General features: G+C 47.7%; 1 protein-coding gene across 2 annotated transcripts; it reads left to right on the top strand.

Annotated features, from left to right (window-relative positions):
• Positions 1-125: 125 nt before the first annotated feature.
• ZNF541 (zinc finger protein 541) lies at positions 126-25,507 on the top strand (the record flags this gene model as incomplete). Of its 2 annotated transcripts, XM_079724442.1 has the most annotated exons (15): positions 126-432; positions 4,763-5,006; positions 6,651-8,517; positions 10,259-10,317; positions 10,521-10,680; positions 10,838-11,005; positions 11,898-12,222; positions 18,005-18,068; positions 18,661-18,803; positions 19,208-19,311; positions 20,545-20,620; positions 21,179-21,267; positions 24,773-24,913; positions 25,097-25,278; positions 25,396-25,507. In XM_079724442.1, 15 exons carry the CDS (start codon positions 126-128, stop codon positions 25,505-25,507), a joined length of 4,041 nt encoding a protein of 1,346 aa, XP_079580568.1. The 2 variants fall into 2 exon arrangements, with proteins under 2 accessions (XP_079580568.1, XP_079580569.1); XM_079724443.1 differs by lacking the exon at positions 10,838-11,005.

Genomic DNA, 25,507 nt, shown 5'->3' with positions numbered 1-25,507 from the left:
TTGTGATTCCTCCTCGTTCATTCTCAGGAAATAAACACCACCAAGAGCTCTCTCCTCCCTGACTCCTTACACAGCCTTGCTTGTCTAGAGAGTAGCTCTTGGCTGAGACCTGGTAGTGGAGAGCCATGGACCAGTGCAGCCTGGGGGACAAGGGCACCCTTCCATCCGAGATGCACCTCCCTTCGTTTCCCAAGAGCCAGGCGCTCAAATGCAGCGACACCCTCAACCAGGATCTGGGGCCTGGCTCACGAGACCTGCTGTACGAGAGCCTGAGCCGCTTGGACCTGGACCCCAGCCTCCTGATACCTGACGCGCCCAGCGAGATGCTGGAGGACAACTTGGATGCCCTGTCCGTGTATTCAGGGAAGGACAGTGACTCCATGAAGCTGCTGGTGGAGTATGCAGATCCAGAATCTCAGACTGCCTTACAAGGTGAGGCTGTCCACCAGGGGCCCCGGCCTGGCGGGCTGTTTGAGAATTCCTGTGGCTGGTGAGGGGTTGAGTGTACCCGGAATGGTTAAGAACATTTTTCTCTTCCACAGGCGAATAGGGAACAGTCACTTTTTTCCTACTTGGAAATTGTTCCCAACTTCCTAGTCAAGGGAACTGAACACTGATCCTGGGGAATAACGTTGAGAAACTTGGACGTTTGGGGGTATCCTAATCTCGTGTGTGGTGTGGGCAGACCTTTGAGTTGATGGGACACTTTCCCATCCATCACCACATCTCAGAGGCTCCTTTCGCGTGTCCAGAATGACCCAGTATCCTGTCCACCCGCTCCTTGGCTGTCTCACCTTCCTACACCTCATTGTCTCCATCTGTAAAGTGGGGGACAATAATACCCACTCTGCTTTCCCCCCAGAGCGACAGCAGTAAGAAGCAAAAGAAGAAATGAAAGTAAAAGCACTTTGCAGGCTGTGAAGCACTGGACAGATGGTAGTGATTTTTACCAATACTGTTAGAATACCTTCCCACAGTCCATTGATGCAGTTCTAAGTCTTTCTCTTCCGCAGTGGAGGAGCAAAGGGAGAACTAGTGGAACAGTCAGAGACCTTGGTTACATCACCTTTTGGTTTACCTTCAGACTTCCCCCATAGGATAAATTTGATTTTTGTTTTTAACCCACTTCATGGGTTCTTGGGTAAGTTGCTTAGACGAGTTGACTTAGAGCTCCTTCATATTTATAATCACCACACGTGTGGAAGGCCACATCCGGAACAGCCCTGCAGAACAAATGTCAATGTTAATTGGTATCAGCAGCTCAAGAAATGTCCTGCATACTCGCTAGAATGAAAGACTGCCGAGGCCCGCACTCCACACAATGTAGACAAGCCGTTAGCCTTGTCCCCGTGTTGGAACCATGGCTAAATGTGAAATCCTAGAAACCAAGGACATCCTTGGTATTGCAGGTGCTGGGCCAGGCCTGGCTACAGTAATTAAGGTTCTCAACCTGAACCACAGAAATTACCTAAAAATGCTGCTAGGGTGAGTACGTGTGCGTTTTGCTGGGCAGAGAAACTGTGATATTTCACCAGATTTTCATATGGGTCTGTGCCACCCAGCGAATGTTACAAAGCATTAATCTAGTTCAATTTTTCCTAATTTGTTTTAAACTTGAGGATTTTTTTTTTTGGTTACCTTATTTAAAAAAATCCACTGAACGTTAAATTTTAACTCTTTACACTTCTCTAACTTAAATTCAGATTCATACAAATGGATATGCTTATATTTTTAATTAGAAAAGTAATATATATTTATATAGAAAACTTAGAAAATAAAGAAAAGTAATAACAAGAAAAATCCCCACCATGGCTCCCACACGTGGATTTTTAAAAAACGTAGGTGAGGCCACTAGGGTACACGTGGTTTTGCAGAGATGTATTAAGTGTCTAATTCATTTGAAGTTTCTAAAACTTAGTGAGTCTGCTTTCTTATATGAAGGTAGACTATTCGGTTGTCATTGTAATGGTTATTCCATTGTATTGTCGGACCATATTCTTGCCTGATAGACTGTTACAGTGGATCTGTGAATAACTTTTCCATTGACTTTTCTCTTGGATGAGTTCTTCGCACATATTCCTCCCTGTAGGCTTGCTGGTCGGAGAACACACACAGTTTTAGAGCTTGTGCACATGCTTTCTGGGAAGAACAAGTGGCTTCCTGGGCCAGTGACTCAATGTGCCTGTTTTTCAGTGTCCCTGCCAATTTTTTTGAAACCACATTTTGTTTTCTAGTTTAACAGTTGCTTTAATAAGCATTTTATTTATTTATTTATTTTTAGAGAAAAACTTCTGTTTATTAGGCTGCGTTGGGTCTTCGCTGCTGCACGCAGGCTTTCTCTATTTGTGGTGAGCGGGGGCTACTCTTCTTTGTGGTGCGCGGGCTCTTCATCGCGGTGGCTTCTCGTTGCAGAGCACGGGCTCTAGGTGCACGGGCTTCAGTAATTGTGGCACGTGGGCTCAGTAGTTGTGGCTCGCGGGCTGTAGAGTACAGGCTCAGTAGTTGTCGCGCACGGGCTTAGTTGCTCCGCGGCATGTGGGATCTTCCCGGACCGGGGCTCGAACCCGTGTCCCCTGCATTGGCAGGCGGATTCTTAACCACTGTGCCACCAGGGAGGTCCTAATGAGCATTTTATTTTATTTTATTTTATTTTATTTATTTTAAATACTCATCTTTTTTAAAAAAAATTATTATTTATTTATTTATTTGGTTGCACCAGGTGTTAGTTGCGGCAGGCGGGCTCCTTAGTTGTGGCATGCGAACTCTTAGTTGCCACATGCATATGGGATCTAGTTCCCTGACCAGGAATCGAACCCGGGCCGCCTGCATTGGGAGCGCGGAGTCTTATCCACTGTGCCACCAGGGAAGTCCTCTAATGAACATTTTAAAGTAAGTTAGCAAGGCAAGGACTTTCCCACATGGGAGTCCTATTTTCCCTCATTTAAACTGTTAGAATCATTCGACCACTCGACACAGCAGCTTTTCATATGAAGAAGATGTAGACCAGACAGGTTAAGTGACAAATGGCCAGAGACAGAGTTGGGATGAGAGTCGAGGTTCCTTTCTGCTGTGTCTCTCAAGCTACATCTCAGCCACAGAGAATTAGCATTTGGGGTCCTTTAGTGCAGTATCCATGCCCTGACCTGTTGGATTCTTGGGTCCAGGCTCTGCTGCGTCCTAGATGAAGGGCAGTTTCTAAACTTGCTGTCCCGTGAGGCAGTCTAATCCATCTTAAGGGGTAGAAAAATCTTCCAGGATTCATCCATCCAACAGTTACTGTGTGCCTACGAGTACAAGAATGGGAATCCCAGGAGCTGGGAACACAGCAGCAAGCCTGCAGAGTTCTTAGGTCTTGTATCCACTGTCCTTATGTTTCTAGTCATTTAAAATCAGCTTCCCTATACTTTTTTTTTATACATCTTTTTAATATAAATTTATTTATTTATTTATTCTTGGCTGCGTTGGGTCTTCGTTGCTGCATGTGGGCTTTCTCTAGTTGCGGCAAGCGGGGGCTACTTTTCATTGCGGTTCACGGGCTTCTCATTGAGGTGGCTTCTCTTGCGGAGCACGGGCTCTGGGCGCGTGGGCTTCAGTAGTTGTGGCTCGTGGGCTCTAGAGTGCAGGCTCAGTAGTTGTGGCACACGGGCTTTGCTGCTCCGCAGCATGTGGGATCTTCCTGGACCAGGGCTTGAACCCATGTCCCTTGCATTGGCAGGCGGATTCTTAATCACTGCGCCACCAGGGAAGTCCCTCCCTTTACCTTTATTCATCAAATCTAGCTCTGCCCCTTGTAGCAAGACACAAGCAATGTGCTCCCTCCTCCACATCCTGGCCCTTCAGCTACTTGAAGACATCTCCCTCTCCCACATGGACATTCCCAGCCTCTTCACCTGTTCCTCTGATGACGTGATTTGTGGAAATACCTTTTATCATTTACCCAAGGAATACAGAAACATGGAAAATTCAGATATACAGGGAAAGGAAAATTAAGTTGATCCATGATACTACCAATCAATCCCATTCTGTTTGTTTGTATTCAAATTTATTTTTCCCTTTTAAAGACTAGATCATTCCGTTTTTCAACAATCCTCTTGTTAGTGGCACAGCACTTAGTGGTACGGCATGAACATCCTTTCACGTCATCGGATATTTTCCTACAGTTGTATCTTAAGTGCCTGCGCCATAGACCATTGAGACCAGAATGCAGTCATCCACCTGCCCTCGTGTCAGTTATTAGGTGGTTTCTCACATTTCACCAGGAAAAACAATGCTACAGTTAACTCGCTTGCAGTTAACTGCGAGATCTCCGTTAATTTGTACAGATCTGCGTTAAATTCCTTAATTAAAAAACCCAGAGTGGAATTGGCTGGGAGAAAGGACTTAAACTTTTCTAAGGTTTTGCATTGTGCATTTCTGGATTGCACTTGCAAGTGTGCTGTTGATGTTACCGTCACGAAGTCCTGCCTGTCCAGTCACTCTGTCCTGGAAGCTCTCAGACTGTTGCTGTCCCCTCCCTTACCCCCCAAGTGTGGCTTCAAGATTGGGTGCCGCCCTGGAGGTGTGGCCTGGCCAGGGTCCCTTCTCCCCCTCACCTGGTGCTAAGCCTGGTCTTCTCTGCGAGTGAAGCTGCTGAAGTTGGGGTTCTCGGCCAACTCCCTGAGTTGGACTCAGCTGCTGAAGTTGGTCTGAGGGTGGTAGAGTGCTTCCGCCCGGGCTCCGATGTCCCCGGATGTCATAACCTGTGCTTTCTCCCTCTGTCTAGACCTGGGGCTAGGCGTGCTCAAGGTGCCCAAAGAGGCTAACAAAGGAGGCAGGGCCACGTCTGGGAGCACAAGGAAAGGAAAGCGGCAGCACAGGTCCCCTCAGAACCCACTCCTGGACTGCAACCTCTGCGGGAAGGTGTTCAGCAGCGCCAGTTCTCTCAGCAAGCACTACCTGACGCACAGCCAGGAGAGGAGACACGTGTGCAAAATCTGCAGCAAGGCCTTTAAGCGTCAGGACCACCTGTATGTAGGAGTCTGGTCGGGACGTCTGTTGAGGGGGCTGCTGGGGGCTGGGCGTGTTCCTGGTTCTTTTGCATCCCCTCCCATCCACCTGCACCGCCCCCCACCGTCGGGTGTCCCAGGTGTGTGCAACCTGTGCTCCTCCCACGGCCAGTGTTTGGGGGAGGGCAGGGCCTACACTGCCCCGGACAGCCCGCCCTCCCCAGCCTCCAGATTCACTCCAGTGAGGAGAGCGCCGCTGCGATTTGCAGACAGGACCCGTGTGCTTTAAAAACACACTCCAGAGGCAATTTTGTCATGGAGGGAGTTGGGCTAACTCTGTAGAGAAAGTTTCAGAGTCCCTGGTAGGTGCTGAGCAGAACAGATATGCACTCCATGAGGAATATATGTTGGGATAACACCAGGGCGTGAGGGGTTCTGAAATGCCTGTTTCTAGAACATGGCAATGCAGTGTTCACTCTTTTTTTTCCTTTTTTAATTCCCTCTTTTATTAACTCAATTTTTTAAAAAAACTTGACTTTAAAAAGCAAGCTCAGTGTAAGAGGAGCAGAATTCCGTTTGTTCTTCATGTCTTAGAAATGATAAGCTTTCCTTGCTGCCGAGGGAGGAGAGACAGACTTTCAAACTGAGAGACTCGTAAGCGGGAGAGGACGATCCCTTGCATGTTTACAGCTCGCCCAGCCTTTACTGAGGCTGCGATGGATCCCACTTTCATTGTATCCTCTCCCCTCTCGCCATTAAGGATGGGAAATGATTTACTCCTGTCACAAGCTGGTAACACTTAGGGCTAGAAAGTGGGTCTCCGGATGCCCTCTCTGCTGCTTCCCTCAGATGGAGGCCAAGGGTCCACGTTTGGGAAAGGGTTTCATTATTTACTGGGTCCCATTGATTAGAACCATCCGGAGTAGGATTTTTGGGATCCAAAGGGTGATTTACCCATTTGTTTATATGTATAATATATTAATGCAGGTATAAGTATGATGTAAATATAATACATACTTGCATTCTTTTATATTTGCAGAAATTATAGGCACATTTGGCTTTTTGTTGTTGTTGTTGTGGGGCTCCCAGGTAGCTGTCTAGAGGACTCCTGTGGGAAGGCAAAGACTTCTTTGTTCAAGGAAGGATCATCCCCAAGTTAGCATTTCCACAAGTGCGTTCTCAGAACTCTGGTTCTCTGGTTCTCGGGGATGCTAAAAGGGTCTATTTAAAAAAATGGTTTTGTGGGCAAATAAGTTTGAGAGACATGGAAAGTTCAACAGATCTCTCTTTATCTGCTCTGTGGCTTTTCAGTTTGCTACTATGAACCTCCAAGAAGTAAACAGTGTTTTTTCCAAACTTCTTTGCCAGCTGAGCCCAAGTCCTCAGGGAGCAACTCTGGAGACTGGTGTTCCTTAGGAACCCACTTTGGGGAACTCTGACTTGGCTCCCACTGATTTTTTTAATCTCAGACTAGGGGTTTGCTTAGGGGTGAGGGCAAGAGCTCCCCCTTCCAGACGGCTTTGGCCATAGCAGGGGTCTTTCCTCATAGGGTCTGAGCACAGTTTCTGAGTTGCGATGCTGCTGCCCCCTGGGGACACGCCTGGGTTCCTGCAGTGGGTGACCCACGCCGAGACACCCGCTAACTTCCTCCTCATGTGATTCCAGGACCGGGCACATGCTCACCCACCAGAAGACCAAACCCTTTGTGTGCATTGAGCAGGGCTGCAGCAAGAGCTACTGCGACTACCGCTCCCTGCGCCGGCACTACGAGGTCCAGCACGGCCTGTGCATCCTCAAGGAGGCCCCCCCGGAGGAGGAGCCCTGCGGGAACTCACCCCACGCACACGAGGTGGCCAGCCAGCCCGCACCCGCGAGCCTGTGGTCCCTGGTGCCCCCGGAAGCCCCATCCCCCAGCTCCCTCTTGCCCAACCGAGACCTCCTGCGCCGTATCGTGAACAGCATCCTCTGTCAGAAGATCCCTTCTCCCAGGCCAGCCCCGGGAGGGCCTTCAGACAGCGGCGAAGGGAGGAACACGGCCTGTTCCTCTCTGCGCTCGTCAGGGTCCTCCTTCTGCGGCCCAGCCAGCACTCCGGCAGCCCCAGGAGCCCTGGGCACTGAGGTTCCCGAGGAGCCCCGGCCCCCACGGAAGGAGCCTGCCACGGACGTGTTCACAGCCGTCCAGTCGCGGGCAGCGGAGAACAGCGGCCCCGACACAGCCGAGCCGGAGCTGCCGCTGCTCCAGCCCCCGTCATCCCTGGAGGGCTGGCCCGAGGGCGCTCCCCTGCCCGCCTGCCTGCCTCTGTTCCGTGGCCAGACGGTCCCCGCCAGTTCCCAGCCATCAAGCCACAGTTTCCAGTGGCTGCGAAACCTGTCGGGCTGCCCTAAGAGCAAAGGAAACAGTATGTTTGTCGTCCACAAGCCCTCTGCAGTGCCGTCCCGGGAGGGCTCCGAGCCTGGCCCCGGGCTCAGCAGCGACTCCCCTGCGGGGGAGCCCTCATCCAGCCGGGGCACCGGTCTGGAGGACACATCGCCCTTCCCTCCCACGCTCCTGAGGGCACCGGGGGAGGCCTCGGGTGACCCCAGATATGCCAGCACCAGCGGGGAAGAAGACTCCTGGGCTTCCAAGAAGAGCAAGTTCGACTGCGACTCCTCGTGGCAGAACCCTGGTGAGCCTGGCCCCCAGGACGGCCAGAAGTCCAGCGGCCTCCCGTCAGATGCCACGCCGCTCCTCCGGCAGCTGTTCCTGAAGTCTCAGGAGTCTCTGGTGAGCCACGAGCAGATGCAGGTGTTCCAGATGATCACCAAGTCCCAGCGGATCTTCTCCCACAATCAGGTGGCCGCCGCCTCCTCCCAGCTTCCCACACCCGATGGCAAGCAAGTTGCCCTGAAGTCACTGCAGGGGCCGTGGCCGCAGCAGCCCCCACCTGTGGCGCCCACTGTTGACTCTCTCCATGCTGGCCCCGTGAACCCTGATCCAGAGGGATCCCTAGCCCGCAGGAGAAAATCCACACCCGCTTTCCCCACAGAGGCCTCCCCCAGCAGCGTGAGCCGGGACACAAAGGGAAGACCAAAAGTGGCTGCTGCTCCACCTGCCCTCACAGCATCGTCCCTGGACCCTCCTTGGAACCCAGACATCTCCTCTCTGACCAAGCAGTTGAGATCCTCGAAAGGGACCTTGTACATGGGGGACATCTCCCACAGGGTCCTGCGTCAGACCCAGTTAGGAGGGGAGGAGCCATCCAGAGCCCACCTCCCAGGGACGCAGGCCCAGGCTGAGAATGGCACGGCTTCCGGGGCCACAAAAGTTGAAGAGGGCCCGGCCTGCTCCCGGGTCGGAGGCTACAGGCTCTTCTCTGGCAACTCCAGGGCCCAGCGCTTTTCAGGCTTCCGGAAGGAGAAGGTGAAAATGGATATGTGCTGTGCGGCTTCTGCAAGCCAGGTAGCCATGGCCTCCTTCTCGTCGTCGGCCGGGCCTCCAGCGGATCCCCCCTGGGACTTCAAGTCCAAGCTGACGATACTCAACAGGATCCAGGTACCAGGGCCCTCTCACGGGACCTGACCATGCGGGAGGCAGAGTCTCGTCCTTACCTGTGTCCGTGTTTCTGACTTGTCCAGGCACTGTATTTAATCCTCAGATGCAGTTTGTTTACAGAGGGGGGAATGAAGGTCCAGAGGAGTGATGGTTCCTCCCATCACGCTCCGCCCTGCAACACACACACACAAAACAGAACAGGGCTTTAGAGTTGTCAGAGACACTTTGCGTCACGTTTCTTCACTAGACTTTTTCTATTTGCTTTCTTTCTGCCTTTCGCTTCCTTTTGGATTTGCCTCCTTCACTTCTTCAGAGAATGAAAGGCAGAGCTCCTTTGCCCTTGATATTTGTAAATGAAATGCTGTGTCTTTTCTGGTTGTGAATCACAGGTCCACAAGTCCAACTTGGCCCCTGCTGCAGGCCTGGCGCTGGTCCGCCCTTGTGGAGCAGCTTGGGTCCTCCCACATCGTGCCCACGAGGTCCTGGGCGCAGAGAGCTCGGCCACGTCTCTTCGTGATGTTCCGAGGTCCAGCATCCTTCCTGTCACACCACCGCTACCTCCTCCTCTTTTTTTTTTTTGAACAGCTTTAATATTCACGTGCCTTCTAATTCGCCATTTTGAAGTGCACCATGAGTGGTTTTTAGTCTGTATACGAGGTCATGCACCCATCGCCACTTTTGCCAAAACACTTTCATCACTGCAAAATGAAACCCCACACCCTTGTTTGTCACCCGCAATCTCTCCATCCCTCCCAGCCCCTGGGAACCATGCATCTACCTTCTGTCTCCATGGATTTGCCCATTCTGGACACTTGATGTGATTGGAATCATAACGCTGCGTGGCCTTTTGTGTCTTTTGCTTCTTTCACTTCACATGATGTTCTCAGAGTTCCTCTGTGCTGTAGCATGGGTCAGAACTTCAGTCCTTTTTATCGCTGGTAACTTGTCCATTGTATGGATACACCATATTTTATTTATCCATTCATCAGCTGATAGATATTTGGGTTATTTTCCCTTCTTGGCCATTGTGATAACGCTGCTATGAACACTTGTGTGCAGATTATTATTTAGACATATGTTTTCATTTCTCTTGGGAAATACCTTGGAGGGGAATTGCTGGGCTATAGGATAATTCTATTGGAGAAAGTGCCAGACTTTTCCAAAAAGCTGTGCTGTTTTATATCCCTACCCAGAGTGTATGAGGCCTCCAGTTTCTCTGCATCCTCACCAACCCTTGTTATTGTCCAGTTGGTTCTTTTTATTACAGCCACCTTAGTGGATGAGAAATGATAATCTCATTATGGTTTAATTTGCATCTCCCCGATGGCTAATAATCCTGAGCATCTTTTAATGGCCATTTGTATATCCTCTTTGGATAAGTGTCTATTCAGACTCTTTGCCCATTTTTAAATTGGGTTGTGATTTTACTTTTGAGCTGTGAGAGTTCATTATGTATCACAGATACATAAATATACATAGTCCCTTATCAGATACATGATTTGCAACTTTTTTCTCTTATTCTGTCTTTTCACTTCTTGATGATGTCCTTTGAAGCACAGAAGTTGTAAGTTTTGATGAAGTCCAGTACGTATGTCTTTTGTTTTGTTTTGGAGTCATCCAAGAAACCACTGCTTACTCCAGGGTCACCAAGAATTATACCTGTGTTTTCTTCCAAGTCTTATAGTTTTCACTCTTGCATCTCATTTCTGATATGTTGGCTCAGATGTATTTTCGTCTTCAGGGTGGAAATATCTACCGGCTCCCCCACCCGATGAAGGAGGAGAACATGGCGGGTGGCTGGTAAGTTCAGAAGCCCCTCGGGAGTCCTCTGGAGGCTTTGATGTGCTGGCCCTGGGTGAGCGAGCTCTGGATGCTTCACTCCTGAAGGGGCGAGCACCAGGCCACGGAGAATCGGGGGCATCATCTTTAGGGTTCGTCCAAAGCTGTCTGTCAGAGGATCAGTGTTTGGGGACGGAGTCCCATTCTCCCTTTCTTCCCCACAGGAACCAGCACAATGGTGGTCCCACAGACTGGGCAGAGCCAAGGAGCACTTACGTCTGCAAGAATTGCAGCCAGATGTTTTATACAGAGAAAGGGCTGAGCAGCCACATGTGTTTTCACAGCGACCAGTGGCCGTCACCTCGAGGGAAGCAGGAGCCGCAGGTGAAGGGGCGCGAAGCTGCCATTCATCTCAGGATGGAGCCGTCCTCCTGCGGGGAGCCTGGCTGGGGGCCGGGAGTCAGGGCTGTGCTGCTCTGGAGGGGCCCCTTGCTCCCTACCTACTGTGTCTCTTGAAGGGCTGGCTCTTCTCTGTGTGTAGGTGTGTGGCATGGAGTTTTGCAAGCCACCAAGACAGGTGCTGAGGCCGGAGGGGGACAGGCAGAGTTCCCCGGGAGCCAGGAAGTCCTTGGACAACATGACCGCAGCCCCTTTGGTGGTCCCTGTGTCGGTGCCTGTGGCTCCAGCGAACCATCCCCCGGGGAGCAAGGTGGGTGCACTTCCTTCCAGCTGCTTTCCAGCTGCCAGTGGGAGCTGTGAGAAAAGCCCCCAAATCCTGACTCCAGAAGAGCTTGATTTGCGTGTTCATTCATCCGTTCAACCTCCAGTGAACTTCCTTTGTGTCTGGCCCTGTGCTGGGCAGGGCTGGGGACACTGCAGCGACCACAACAGGCCTGCCCCCGTCTCCTGGGGCTCCCATCCCAGCGGAGTAGATAGACCCATCCCCGGACACTGATGACCCAGCACGAGCCATGCTGGGAGAGGGAGCTGTGGGAGCCCCGGGGGCACCAGAGACCCTGGCTGAGGAAGGGGGCGTTGCAGCTGAGAGCTGGAGGATGAGGAGGGGTAAGATGGGCATTGAGGAGGGGAGATTGCGTGGTGGTAAGAGAGAGTGTAGCAAGGTCAAGCCGTCGTCTCTTCAGCCTGTGCTGGAAGGCCCCACCTGGAGACGTTCATGCTGGACTCGGGTACGGGGTGCATGGAGCCCACTGTTTGTCTCGCAGGAGCTGCTGTCATTTTGAGGGCAATAGGTTTTCCTTTTGTCATGCTGTTGCATCCGTCTGGCCCCCACACTTTAAGTGCCAGTCACTTTAACAACGGACGTGAGTTTCCAAAATGGTCTGAGTGAGGGCCTCTCCTTGGGGGGTGTGGGTGCCTGAGAAGGCCCCAGCATCAAATGTCGCCCGGCTTAGGGTCTGGAGTCTGGCTCAGGCGTGGTGGCCCTGCCCGGCTTCCTGCGCTGAGGACTCTGGGTGCGGCCATGCTGGGTGTGCGTCTGGCTGGTCAGTACCCTTTCCCACTCTCAGGCCATCTTGAGGTCTGAGCTGTGGGGCCGGTGGCCTCAGGTGACCCCCGTGGTTCTGAAGTCTCTTCTTCTCTAGGGACAGGAGAAGGAGGGGGAAGAGAGAGACAGTAAGGAGAGCAGCCAACACAGGAAGCGGAAGAAGCTCCCCCGGCCCAAGGCACTGCTCATCCCTCCTCCGCCCTCCATGTCTGGGGAGCCGGGCCCGGGAGGATGCCGCCAGAGCTGCCTGCGCTCGCCCGTGTTCCTGGTGGACCGCCTCCTGAAGGGACTGTCCCAGTGCCCTCCCTACACGCCGCCCCCGATGCTCAGCCCCATCCGGGAGGGCTCTGGGCTGTATTTCAACACACTCTGTTCCACATCTGCCCGGGCCCGTCCTGATAGGCTCATCAGCACCATGCTTGGTGAGTGAGCTTGATCACCCCATGATGGGCCTGCGGGGGGCCAGACCCCCACCCCCTGTAGAATTTGGTCCAGCCATTCTCTCTGGCCTTCGCCTGGGTCTGGTCTGGGGGTCCCGTTGCTGTTCAGAACTATCCCAGGACCATCTGGGACCAGCAGCCTTCTAGGTGCTTATAACTGTAGCCAGAAAGAAAATAGACGCCATTTATCCTAACCACCCTTCTGCCTGCCCTTTCGAGTAATTGTTTAAACAGCTTTATTGAGATATAATTCACATGCCATATGAATCACCCACTTAAAGTGTACAGTGATTTTTTAGTGTATTCTTAGGATTGTACACCCATCCCACAATCTAATTCTAGAGCATTTTCATCACCCCAGAAGATTATATCCACGAGCGGTTACACACAGGCCCTGTAGCCCCCAACTCCTCAGCCCTGGGCAACCCCCAGTCTACCAACCTACTTTTTCTATGGGTCTCCCTATTCTGGACATTTCATATAATTGGAATCATACAATACGTGACATTCTGTGTCTAGTTTTCACTTAGAATAATGTTGTCAAGGTTCATGTTGTAGTATGCATCAGTGCTTCATTTCTTTTTATGGATGAATGATATTCCATTCTCTGAGAGACAACATTTTATTTATCCACTCATCAGTTGACGAGCATTTGGGTTGTTTTCGTCCTTTGGCTATTGCAAATAGTGCTGTTAAGAACATTTATGTATAAGTTTTTGTTGGACATAAGTCCTCATTTCTCTTGGGTATATAACTCAGAGTGGAATTGCTGGGTCAAAGGGTAACTATGTCTAACCGCTTAAGTTACTGCCAGACTGTTTTCCAAAATGACCGGGTCATTTTAAATTTCCACCAGCATTGTATGAAAGTTCCAGTTTCTCCACATCCTTGCTAACACTTCTTAGCTGTCTTTTTTATTACACCCATCCTAGTGGGTGTAAAGTGGTAGCTCATTGTGGGTTGTTTGTTTGTTTGTTTTGTGGTACGTGGGCCTCTCACTGTTTGTGGCCTCGCCTGTTGCGGAGCACAGGCTCCGGACGCACAGGCTCAGTGGCCATGGCTCACGGGCCCAGCCGCTCTGCGGCATGTTGGATCTTCCCAGACCGGGGCACGAACCCATGTCCCCTGCATCGGCAGGCAGACTCTCAACCACTGCGCCACCAGGGAAGCCCTGTCTTGCTACCTTTGTGGAAAATCAGTTGACCATCTGTGATTTTTCTTCTTTTTTAATACAGACATTTTACAGCTATAGATTTCCTTCTGAATATTGCTTTAGCTACATTTTGTAAGTTTTAGTATGTTGTGTTTTTATATTCATTCAGCTAAAGTATTTTCTAATTAATCATTCCACTTCTTATTTAATACACTGATTATTAAAAAGTGTGTTGCTTAATTTTCACATATTTGTGAATTTTCCAAATTGCTGCCTTTTATTGATTTGTAATCTAATTTTCTTGTTGTCAGAGAACATACTTTGTTTCTTTTTAAGTTTAATTTATTTAATTTATTTTTATTTTTTTGGCTGTGCTGTGCGGTTTGCAGGATCTTAGTTCCCCCACCAGGGATCGAACCCATGCCCCCTGCAGCAGAAGCGTGGAGTCCTAATGACTGGACCGCCAGGGAATTCCCTTAAATTTATTTTAAAATTTAAAATTTATTGAGGCATGTTATATGGGCTAGAATCCGGTCTGTCTTGAAGAATGTTCCATGTGAATTTGAGAAGAATGTATTCTACTGATGTTTGGTGGAATGCTGTATTTTGTCTGTTTTGTCTAGTTAGTTTCAATTTCCTTGTTGATCTTCTGCCGAGTTGCCCTATCCACTGTTGAAAGTATTGAAATCTCCGACTATTATTATTATTATTATTATTATTATTTTTTGCGATACGTGGGCCTCTCACTGTTGTGGCCTCTCCCGATGCGGAGCACAGGCTCCGGACGCGCAGGCTCAGCGGCCATGGCTCACGGGCCCAGCCACTCCGCGGCATGTGGGATCTTCCCAGACCGGGGCACGAACCCGTGTCCCCTGCATCGGCAGGCAGACTCTCAACCACTGCGCCACCAGGGAAGCCCTCCAACTATTATTTTTTAATGGTTTATTTCATCCTTCAGTTCTGTCGTTTGTTGCTTCGTGTATTTTGGGGGTCTGTTTTTAGGTGTGTATATGTTTGTAATTGTCACATCTTCCTCACGGCTTGACCTTTTATCATTATGATGTGATTGTGACATCATTTGTCGTTATTACAATAATTTTATCATTATCTCTAGTAATATTGTTTTGTTTTAAAGTCTAATGTGCCTGACATTAGTATAGCCATTCCATTCTCTTTTTTGGTTGTTGTTTGCTTGGTATATATTTTTCTCTTCTTTTACTTTCAGCCTATTTGTGTCTTTGAAAATAAAGCATGTTACCTCTAGACACCATTAGTTGGATCATGTGTTTTTTATCCAGTCTTAGAAACTCTGCCTTTTGATTGGTTTGTTTAATCCATTCTTGTTTAATGTTATATTGATATGGTTGGATTTACATCTGCCATTTTGCTTTTTATTTTCTGTACGTTACATGTCTTTTTCTCCCTTTGTTCCTCCTTTCCTGCTCTCTTTTGTATTAAGTGAGTATTTTCTAGTGTAACATTTTAATTCCATTAATTTTTCACTTTTTCTTAGTCATTTCTTAGTGGTTGCTCTAGGACTTAAAATATATGTCTTATCAGAATCTGTTAGCATGTGTAATAACTCATTAACAATGAAATATAGAAACACTGCTCCTATCTAGCTCTATTCCTTCTAACTCTTTTGCTATTATATGTGAGAGACCCAGTAATACCTTACTGGTCATGTTTATTGCTTTATATAATTTTATTTCGTGTAAAAACACTGAGAGAATAAAGGAAAGCAAGCATGATTTATAGAGGTTATTATATTAACCTTCTTATTTACCATTTCTGATCTCTTCATTTATTCTTGTGGATTTGAGTTACTGTCTGAGGTGATATTCCTTTACTCCAATGCAGCTGTGCTCCTTGTGCAGTTACTGTCACATATATTATATTTCTGTATGTTACAGGCCCACAATACATATTGTTTTATGCAGTTATTTTTAAGGCCCTTAAGAAAAGAAATATGTAATCATAGTGATTTTTATAGTTACCCATATTTACTAGCGCTTCGCTTTTTTTGGTTTGGATTCAAGTTACCATCTGATGTCATTTGCTTTCAATCTGAAGAACTTTCTTTAGTATCTTTTTATTAGGGATATATAATTCACATGCCATGCAATTCATCCCTTTAAAGTATATAATTCAATGGTTTTTAGTATATTCACAGAGCTGTGCAACCATCACTACCATCAGTTTTCAGAAATTTTCATCATCCCCAAAAGAAGCCCTGTACTTATTAGCAGTCCCTCCTTTCCATCCTCCCCATCCCCAGCCATGGGTAACGACTAATCTACTTTGTCTCAATCGATTTGGCTATTCTGCATATTTCATAGGAGAGGAATCATACAGTATGTGGTCCTTTAATGAATGCCTTCTTTTAGTTAGCATGATGTTTTTAGGTTTCATCCACGTTGCAGTACGTATCAGTACTTTGTTCCTTTTTGTAGGGCTGAATAATATTTCACCTTTAATATTTCTTGTAAGACAGGTCTGCCAGCAACAGGTATCCTCAGTTTTTATTTATCTGGGAGTGTCTTTATTTTACCTTCATTTTTGCAAGATACTTTGCTGAATATAAGATACTTCGTTGACACTTTTTTACTCTCAGTAATTTGAATATATTATCCCATTGCCTTCTAACCTACATCGTTTTGTTAAGAAGTTAGCTGTTAATCTTACTGTGGTGCCCTTGTATGTAACAAATTGTTTTTCCCTTTTTGCTTTCAAGATCTTATCTTTATTTTTGCTTTCCACATTTTGCCTATGTTATGTCTGGATGTAGAGCTCTTTGTGTTTAATCTTTCTTGGAGTTTGTAGAGTTTGCTGGATATACATATTGTTTTTCATCAACTTTGGGAAATTTTCAGCCATTAATACTTTAAATATTCTGTCCCTTTCTCCCCTCTTTCTGGTACTCCCACTACATATATATTGTTGCATTTAATGACATCTCACATTTCTCTGAGGCTCTCTTCACTTTCCTACATTTTTTTCTCTCTGTTCTTCAGATTTCATAGTCTTCATTGTTCTATCTTCAGGTTTGCTGATCGTTTCTTCTGCCAGTTCAGATCTACAGTTGAGCCTTATTTTGGTTATTGTACTTTTTTAACCCCTGAATTATTTCCATTTGGTTCTTTTTTTTTTTTTCTTTTGGCTGCATCGCACAGCATGCAGGATCTTAGTTCCTCGACTAGGGATCAAACCCATGCCCCCTGCAGTGGAAATGCGGAGTCTTAACTCCTGGACCGCCAGGGAAGTCCACATTTGTTTCTTTTTAAAAAATAATTTCCATCTCTTGATGGCATTTTCTCTTTGATGAGAAATTTTTATTTTATCTTACTTTAATTCCTTAAGCATGGGAGCCAGGGGAAGAAGAAGCCCCCATCTCCTTGGCTGCACCTACCTGGGTAGAGCTTCCATTACAAAGAGCTGGGGGCTAGGTGGGTAAGGGAGTGGGCCATGGCTCCAGTGCCACAGACTCTCACTGTTCTTACCAAGATTTAGTAGATTTTCTTGAATGAGTATTTCTTAAAATGCTGTATGCCTTTAGGACAACCTGCAGAGACTTTAGCTTACTGTTCTTTTTTTTTTTAATGATTTTTGTCAGTAAATTTGTTGTTTTGCCGAGTTCCTTACTCTACTTTTTCAGAAGTCTTATCCCCCTTCCATGCAATCTTTTTATTTTATTTTATTGTGATGTGAACAGGTAATCTGTGATCTACCCTTTTAACATATATTTAAGTGTGCAATACAGTATTGTTGACTATAGGTACAGTGTTATACAGCAGATTTCTAGAGCTTGATTAATTGAAACTTTATGCCCATTGATTAGTAACCTCCCATTTCCCACTCCCCCAACGCCTGGTAACCCCTATTCCACTCTTTGATTCTATCAATATGAATTCAACTACTTTAGATACGTTATATAAGTGGAGTCATGCAGTATTTCTCTTTCTGTGACTGGCTTATGTCACTTAGTATAATGTCCTCAATGGTCATCCATGTTGTTGCATATTGCAGAATTTCCTTTTAAGGCTAAATGGTATTTCATTGTATGTTTATGTCACATTTCCTTTATGTGCTCATCTGTCAGTGGACATTTAGGTTGTTTCCACATCTTGGCTATTATGAATAGTGCTGGAGTGAACATGGGAGTTCAGATATCTTTTTGAGGTCTTGACTGCAGTTCTTTTGGATGAATACCCAGAAGTGGGTTTGCTGCATGATATAGTAGTTCTACTTTTAATTTTTGAGGAAACTCCATACCATGCAATCTTTTTTGTTAATTTTCAATTTTATATTGGATTAGAGTTGATTTACAATGTGTTAGTTTCAGGTATACAGCAAAGTGATTTTGTTATACATATTCACATATCTATTCTTTTTTAGATTCTTTTCCCATATAGGTTATTACAGAGCATTGAGTATAGTTCCCTGTGCTATACAGTAGGTCCTTGTTGATTATCTATTTTATATACAGTAGTGTGTGTATACCATGCAATCTTGAAGAGCCTGCTTTTAGCTGCTCTGGAAAGGCAGGCAGAAAGGGCCTCATGGGTCAGTTCTAGCCAGTCTCCTTGAGGCTCTTCTTTGGGTGTTTTCCAGATCACATGGACGGCTCTTTCGGCACCTATGTGGTGAAGGACAACACAAAGATCAGCACTGAACCGTAAGTTGGAACAGACTTAGAACCTGAGGGTCCTTCCAATGTGGGGATGTTTTTACCCTCCTTGCATTCCAGTGTCGGTTTTTCTTAAGGGAGCCTTCAGCACGGGAAAGTCAGGTCTAGACGCAGAGCCTCTAGGAGAGAAGTGGTGGATTTTTCCAGGTGTTTCCCCACTATTCCTTCTGTCCAGACATACCATAGTTGGATCTCTGTGGACAGAATGCCCAGCACCCTGGGGTTCTAGATAGAATTGGTGATGGCACAGTGAGATACTCTTTTGTAGCTTGGATGTTACCTTGGATACAGAAGAATGCCAGGTATCAGCACATACCTCCCCTGTCCTAGACCCCAAGCGCCTGAAGCCAGAAACCTGGCGATAAAGCAAATTGGAGGAAGGAAGGAAGTATCCCTCAAGAGGTCTCTGGAATACCTGCGCGTGTCTACTGGGCTGATGAGCACTCCCTGTGTCTGAGAGATGGCCAAAGGGTGGGTTCCACAGCCCTGGTGAGCAGGGCTCACCGCACATCTCTCTTTTATTTCCCATCTTGGTCACACACATATGTGTTTTATGTCCGTGTGTGTGGCCTCATTTCAGACACATCAACATAGGAAGCCGGTTTCAGGCTGAGATCCCAGAGCTCCAGGACAGATCACTGGCTGGAAGTGACGAGCATGTAGCTACTCTGGTCTGGAAGCCATGGGGAGATGTGATGACCAACCCGAAGACGCAGGATAGAGGTGGCTGGACTTTGGGGCCAGGTTCCCGAGGGCCCTCCTCCATCTCCAAGGGGTTTCTCCTCCCAGTTCTCACCTTGACCAAGAAGCAGTGATCCCCAGGCGGGGGTGGGGTGGGCAGAGCTGGCCTTCAGCGCAGGACTGCTTTGCTGTGCTGCAGTCCCTTGCCCCACCTCTCCTCTCACCCAGTAGCTGGCCAGGCCATCCAGAGCAGGTGCCAGGAGCAGGGTTTCTGCCCGTCCTCCTTGTCCCTCCCTTCCCTCAGCCTGCTTGTAACAGAGAGGTGAGGGAGATGGCGACAGGAGCCCCCCGCCCCATCTGTGCTGTTGGGGAGGTTTCCTCTCTGGCACTTGCTGACCCTCTGTGTCTCCTCTCCTTCCCGCTGCCGGGCTGCCTGCTGGAAACAGTGACCGAGCTCTGCAACGTGGCCTGCTCCAGCGTGATGCCGGGCGGGGGCACCAACCTGGAGCTCGCTCTGCACTGCCTGCATGAAGCCCAGGGCAACATCCAGGTGCGGTGCAGGCGAGGGTGGGCTCAGGAGCTGTGGGAAGCTCTCTGCTCTCTTAGGGCCAGGGGCTCTAGGTGCAAGACACGTGCCTTCTACTTGGGGCTTTGCAGCTCACGAGAACCAAAGGCTGGCCACCCACCCTTCTCCCTGGTCGCTTTGGGACTGGTGGTGTCCTTTTGAACGTAGGGGAAATGCACACATACGGGCTCAATCAGTTATTTATCTGGGGTGACAGCAGAGCACCAGGGTTCCTCCAGCGTTACTTCATCTCAGCGCGGCACTGGGGAGGCGGTGCCTAGCAGAACCAACTCAGGGCTTGCATTAATCTGGTTTATTTACTGAACATTGACTTTTTGACTAAAAATGGTGTATGAAAACCTCTGATGCAACAGAAATACCTCTGCCTCCTCCAAGGACCCTCCTCACAATCCTGAAGTTTAGAAAATGAAGAAGTCGAACTCTATGTAGTGGGAGAGGAAGTCACGTCACCCGAGTTAGAGACCCAAGAGTCAGGGCTACATGGTGCTTTTTCTCAAGCTGAGAGGCAGTGGCTGGCACGTGGTGGGTGCTCAGCAGAGTAATCACACATTTACTGGGTCCTCCTGATACCTGGTGATGTCATGGTATCAGGCTGGGGCCAGCTCAGGGGCCCATTCTTGGTTGAATGCTCTGCTGCCACCATCTTGAAATTCTTAATAGTTTCTGAGCACAGGGCCCCGTGTTTCCATTTTGCGCTGGGTCCTGCAAACTGCATAGCTAGTCCTGACCGGGGTTACGCTGTTGAGCAAGACAAATGCCCTCTCTTTGCAGGGCTTACATTTTAGGAGAGTGAACACATGAAATACATTTTTTAAAAGTGATAGATAATGTTTAGTGCTCTGAGGACCATAAAATGGGGTAGGGTGGGGGCAGTGCCACTCCAAATGCTGCTCCCTGAAGAAATAAGGAGCTTGTGCCAGAATAAGTCCACACACTGTTTCCTCATCAAGTAAATCTTGCTATGAAAAAGGTAACGTCAGCTGCACTCAACAGTCCGCTTAGTGCTGTAGGCAGTGTGTCCCAAGTGGTTCACAGCTGGTGGCCAGTCCACAGACGACCACACTTTGAGTCGCCCTGGGGTAGGGGTGGCTTTAGGGAGGGCTGCATATATTTTCTGAATGAATGAAAGAATGAAGGCGGGCCTCTACCTCACCTTCCCTCCCATCAGAGAGTTGCCCACCACTCCTCTCGTTCCAGGTTGCCCTGGAGACCCTCTTACTGAGAGGACCCCAGAAGTCACAGACTCACCCTCTCGCCAACTATCACTACACAGGTAACGAGCGTGGCTGCCCGTGTGGTTTTGGCCTGGCTGAGGCCCCTGCGAGCCAGTGAGTTGCCATGGCAAGCTCTGCACGTGCCTCCCGGAGTTCTCTTGGGGCCTGCACCTGCCCTCCCAGAAGGGCCCGTCCTCTCTGGGGGACTCAGTGGGTGCTGTTCTCTAGTTGGATCCAACCTTCCCCTTTCCACTGGTTCCCTCGTGGGCTCTTCGTGGCCAGAAGGGGGGTGCCAGGTTGGGGTGGGCTCAGGTTCCACAGCTGAGCACTCCAGCGTTGGAGTCAGGCAACCAGGGGCCCACGCTTGCCCTTGGCAAGTCTCTTAACCAGAGGAAGCCTCAAGTTGCTGCACCTGTCAAGTGGGGATGGTAATAGCCCCTACCTGCTAAGGTTTTTGTGAGGATTGTGTGAGATAAAGCAAGTAAGGGGCTTAGCAGAAATCTTGGCATATAATTGGCGCTCGGTGGCCTGAAAAAGGAGGGGAGTCTGCACTTCAGCCGTGGCTGTGGTCCCAGAAGGAGAAACATCCTTCCTCCTCTTGGCTGTTTCTCCAATAGGTTCGGACATCTGGACCTCCATGGAGAAGAGGCTCTTTAAGAAGGCGTTCTGTGCCTACAAGAAGGACTTCTACTTGATACACAAGATGGTAAGGCGAACATGGCAGGCTGGTGTAGACAAGACTCCTTCACACGGCTGAGGCGCTAGAACTGCAGGGCCTGTCAGGGGCGATACTCTGCTCATGCTGTGAACAGTTGACAACTGAAATGCCATTGCTTTGAACAACCCCAAACAGTACAGAAATGAATCCCATGTTCAAAATAAAGCCCTCCAGGCCCCTCCCCACAATCCTACTTCTGATTGATAACCTGACAGGTATTTACTGCCCATACGGATTTTACACACCTATATGCACTTTCTCAAAGAAGGATGACATCATATACTTAATATCCTGCTGATTATTTTGCTTTTTTTTAACTTGATGTATGCAAAATTGCACATAATCAAAGTGTAAGATTTAATGTTTTTGACATATTTATACACTTGTAAGACCACCACCATGATCAAGATAATGAGAATATCTGTCACCCCCAAAAGTTCCCTCCTGCCCCTTTGCAACCCTTCCTTCCTGCCACCCGGGTCCCTAGTCAAGTCTTGTCTACTTTCTGTCACTCTAAATTAGTTTGCATTTTCTAGAGGTTTATATAAATGGAATAATCATACAGCATGTGATCTGCTTTGTCTGGCTTCTTACACTCAACCTAATGATTTTGAGATTCATCCATGTTGTCGTGTGTACCCATAGTTCATCCCTTTATTGTTGAGGAGTATACCACTGTGTGGACGGACCACCGTTCATTTAATCATCCACCTGTTGGCGGTTTCCAGTTACTGATGACTACAGATAAAGCTGCTCTGAACATTCACGTACAAGTCTTTGTACGGACATGTACTGGGTTCTTTTTTTTTTTGCGGAGATGGGGGTGGGATTATAAATACCTAGGAGGGGAATGAGGGTAACTTATAGTAGATGTATGTTTAACTTTTTAAGAAACTGCCAAACTGTTTTCCAAAGTGGCTATACCACTTCCCATTCCCACCAGCAGGTTATGAAAGGTCCAGTTGCTCCACACCCTCGTCGACACTTGGTATGCTAAGTCTCTTTAATTTTAGCCATTCTAATGAGTGTACAGTAGCATCTGACTCCATTTTCCTAATGACTAATGATGCTGAGCATCTTTGTGTTTTTTTGCTATATGTGCACCTTCTCTGGTGAGCTGTGTGTTCATATCTTTTGCCTCTGTTTTTATTGGAGTGTCTGTGTTTTTATTGAGCTGTAGGAGTTCTTATTTTGTTCTGAACACCAGTCCTTTATCCAGATATATGCTTTGGAAATATTTTCTCCCAATATGCAATTTGTCAGTCTCCTAACAGTGTCTTTTGAAGAAAAGTTTTTAATTTTGCTTAAGCATAACTTACTAGTTTCTCTTTTATAGACTGTGCTTCTCGTGTTGTATCTAAGAAATCTTTGCCTAACCCAAAGTCACAAAGATTTTCCCCTATGTTTTCTTCTGGAGGTTTTATAGTTTTAGGTTTTATTTCTAGATTTATGATCCATTCTAAGTTTATTTTTGTATGGGGTGCGAGGTGAGTTCATTTTTTGCATATGGATATTTATTGTTCCAATACCTTTTGTTGGAAAGACCATACTTTGTCCACTCAGTTGCTTTTGTACCTTTGTTAAATATCAGTTGGCCATATATATATGCATCTACTTCTGGACGCTGTATTCTGTTCCATTGATCTGTTTGTCTTTTATTAAGCTATTCCCATACTGTCTTTATTACTGTAGCTTTATTCTAAGTCTTGAAATAAGAAAATGTTAGTCCTTCAACTTTGTTATTCTTTTTCAAAGTTATTTTTTGTATTCTAGATCCTTTTTATTTCCCTATGAATTTTAGAAATAACTTGTCAATTTCAAAATAAAAATTCCTGCTAGGAACTTGATTGGTACTGTTTTTGACTCTATAGGTCAACTGGGGAGAGTTGTTACCTTAACAATATTGAGTCTTCTGACTCGTGAACAGGGTATATCTCTCTATTTCAATCTTTTTCAGCAATGTTTTGAAGTTTTTAGTGTACAGTTGTTGCATACTTTTTGTCAGATTTATTCCTAAGCGCTTGGTTTTTTTCTGTTGGGGTTTTTTTTTTGCGGTACGCGGGCCTCTCACCATTGTGGCCTCTCCCGCTGCAGAGCACAGGCTCCGGACGCGCAGGCCCAGTGGCCATGGCTCACGGGCCCCGCCGCTCCATGGCACGTGGGATCCTCCAGGACCGGGGCACGAACTCGTGTCCCTTGCATCGGCAGGCGGACTCTCAACCACTGCGCCACCAGGGAAGCCCAGTACTTGTGTTTTTTATGATGTTATAGAGTTCTTTTTTATTTCAGTTTTCAATGGTTTGTTGCTACTATGTATAGAAATAAAATTGATTTTTTTATATTGATCTTGTGTTCTGAAATGTTGCCAAACTAACTTACTAGTTTTGGTAACTTTTTTGTGGATTCCACTGAATTTTCTACATAGACAGTCATATCATCTGCAAATAAAGACACTTTTATTTCTTCCTTTCCAACCTGGATGCCTTTACTTTTTTTCTTGCCTTTTTGCACTCTAGAACCACCAGTACAGTATTGAGTAGAAGTGGTGAGAGTGGAAATCCTTGTCTTGTTCATGATATTTGAGGGGAAACCACTCCACCGTTAGCTGTAGGGGTTTTGTAGGTATCATTTATCAGGTTGAAGAGAAGTTCCTTCTATTCCTAGTTTGCTGAGAGTTTACATCAGGAATGGACATTGGATTGTATCAAATGCTTTTTCTGCACCTATCAAGATGCTCATATGATTTCTCTTTTTTAAGTTTAATATGATGAATTACATTGATTTTAGATTGTTAAACTAACTTCACGTTTCTGGGATGAGCTCCACTTAGTCATGGTATATTGTCCTTTATATATATATATATATATATATATATATATATATATATATATATATTGTTGGATTCTGTTCGTTAAAATTTTGTTTAAAATTTTTCATCTATGTTCATCAGGGACATTGGTCTGTAGCCTTGTTTCCTTGTAATATCTTTGCTGGCTTTGGTATCAGAGAAATGTTGAACTTATGGACTGAGTTGGGAAGTATTCCTTCCTCTTCAGTTTTTTGGAGGGCTCTGCCTAGCTGTCGCATAAGGCTATGAGGTATCCACCACATAAGGACACTCTGCTTTAATTAGTCCCAGTCGGTAGACATGTGGCTCCACGTGATGTCACAGTGAGCGTCCTCGTGTGTACCTTTGTGTGCGTTTTCCTGGAGAGAAGCCTTCCTGGGCCAGCCTTGTTGCTCAGAGCGTGCAAAGCTTAGATGGTGTTGACTCTGGTGGCTTCTCTCTGAACTCCTTCATCCCCAGGAGGACTTTGTGATTCTCTGTCCCCCGTAGCAGAGGAGCATACCAAGCCGTAGGAGAGAGACGTTTCAGGAGGGCTTTCAAAAAGTGGCGGCTGGCCCCATGGGGAGGGGATTTAGGGCGTCAAGGCCATACTCACTGCTGCTCCTGAGGCACTGTCCTTAGCCGCCTTCTGTCTTCCTCCACTAGGTCCAGACAAAAACAGTAGCCCAGTGTGTCGAGTACTACTACACACAGAAAAAAATGATCGAGTTTGACTGCGGCCGAGCCCCAGTGCCGGAAAAGAGGGTCAAGAGAGAGCTGGATGAAGCAGACAGGACAGAAGCGAAGGTAGAGGGTCTCGGGGTAGGGCTTCAGGAGTTCAGCACGGATCTGGATGCCCGGTGCCCATCCAAGCTGGGTGGCGGTTGGGGGGTGCACCCCACGACGTCTGGACGCTCTGGACACCTGCTTCTCCCTTAGAAGGGCGGTGGGGCGGTCAGCACCCTTTCATCATCTCTGCCCCCTCTGCAGGTCACTCGTAGCCCTCGGAGGAAACCCAGCCACCGTCCAACCCCCGAAATACAGAGGACTACTGAGAGTTACAGGAGGGAGTCCATCCCCAACTCCAGCCCAAACACTGGCTCGAAGCGGACCCCTGAGCTGCCGGGGAGCAGGAAGGGCCAGGGCTTCTTTCCCTGCCGGGAGTGTGAGAGGTACCGCCCTTTCCCTGGATGCTCCCACACCGCCTGCCCTCAGCCCCCTGGGGTGCCCCCCTCAGGGCTACCCGCCTCCCCCTGCTCTGACCCCTGTGTCCTCTGGTGCCTCCTCAGGGTGTTTGGCAAGATCAAGAGTCGGAATGCCCACATGAAGTGGCACCGGCTTCAGGACCACGTGGATCCCACCATCAGGGCAAGGTGGCCCGTGGAGCCCTTCCAACTGTAG

This window comes from Hyperoodon ampullatus, assembly GCF_949752795.1.
Source record: "Hyperoodon ampullatus genome assembly, chromosome: 18".
Taxonomy (NCBI): Eukaryota; Metazoa; Chordata; class Mammalia; order Artiodactyla; family Ziphiidae; genus Hyperoodon; species Hyperoodon ampullatus.
This window is presented reverse-complemented; position numbering and strand designations above follow the sequence as displayed.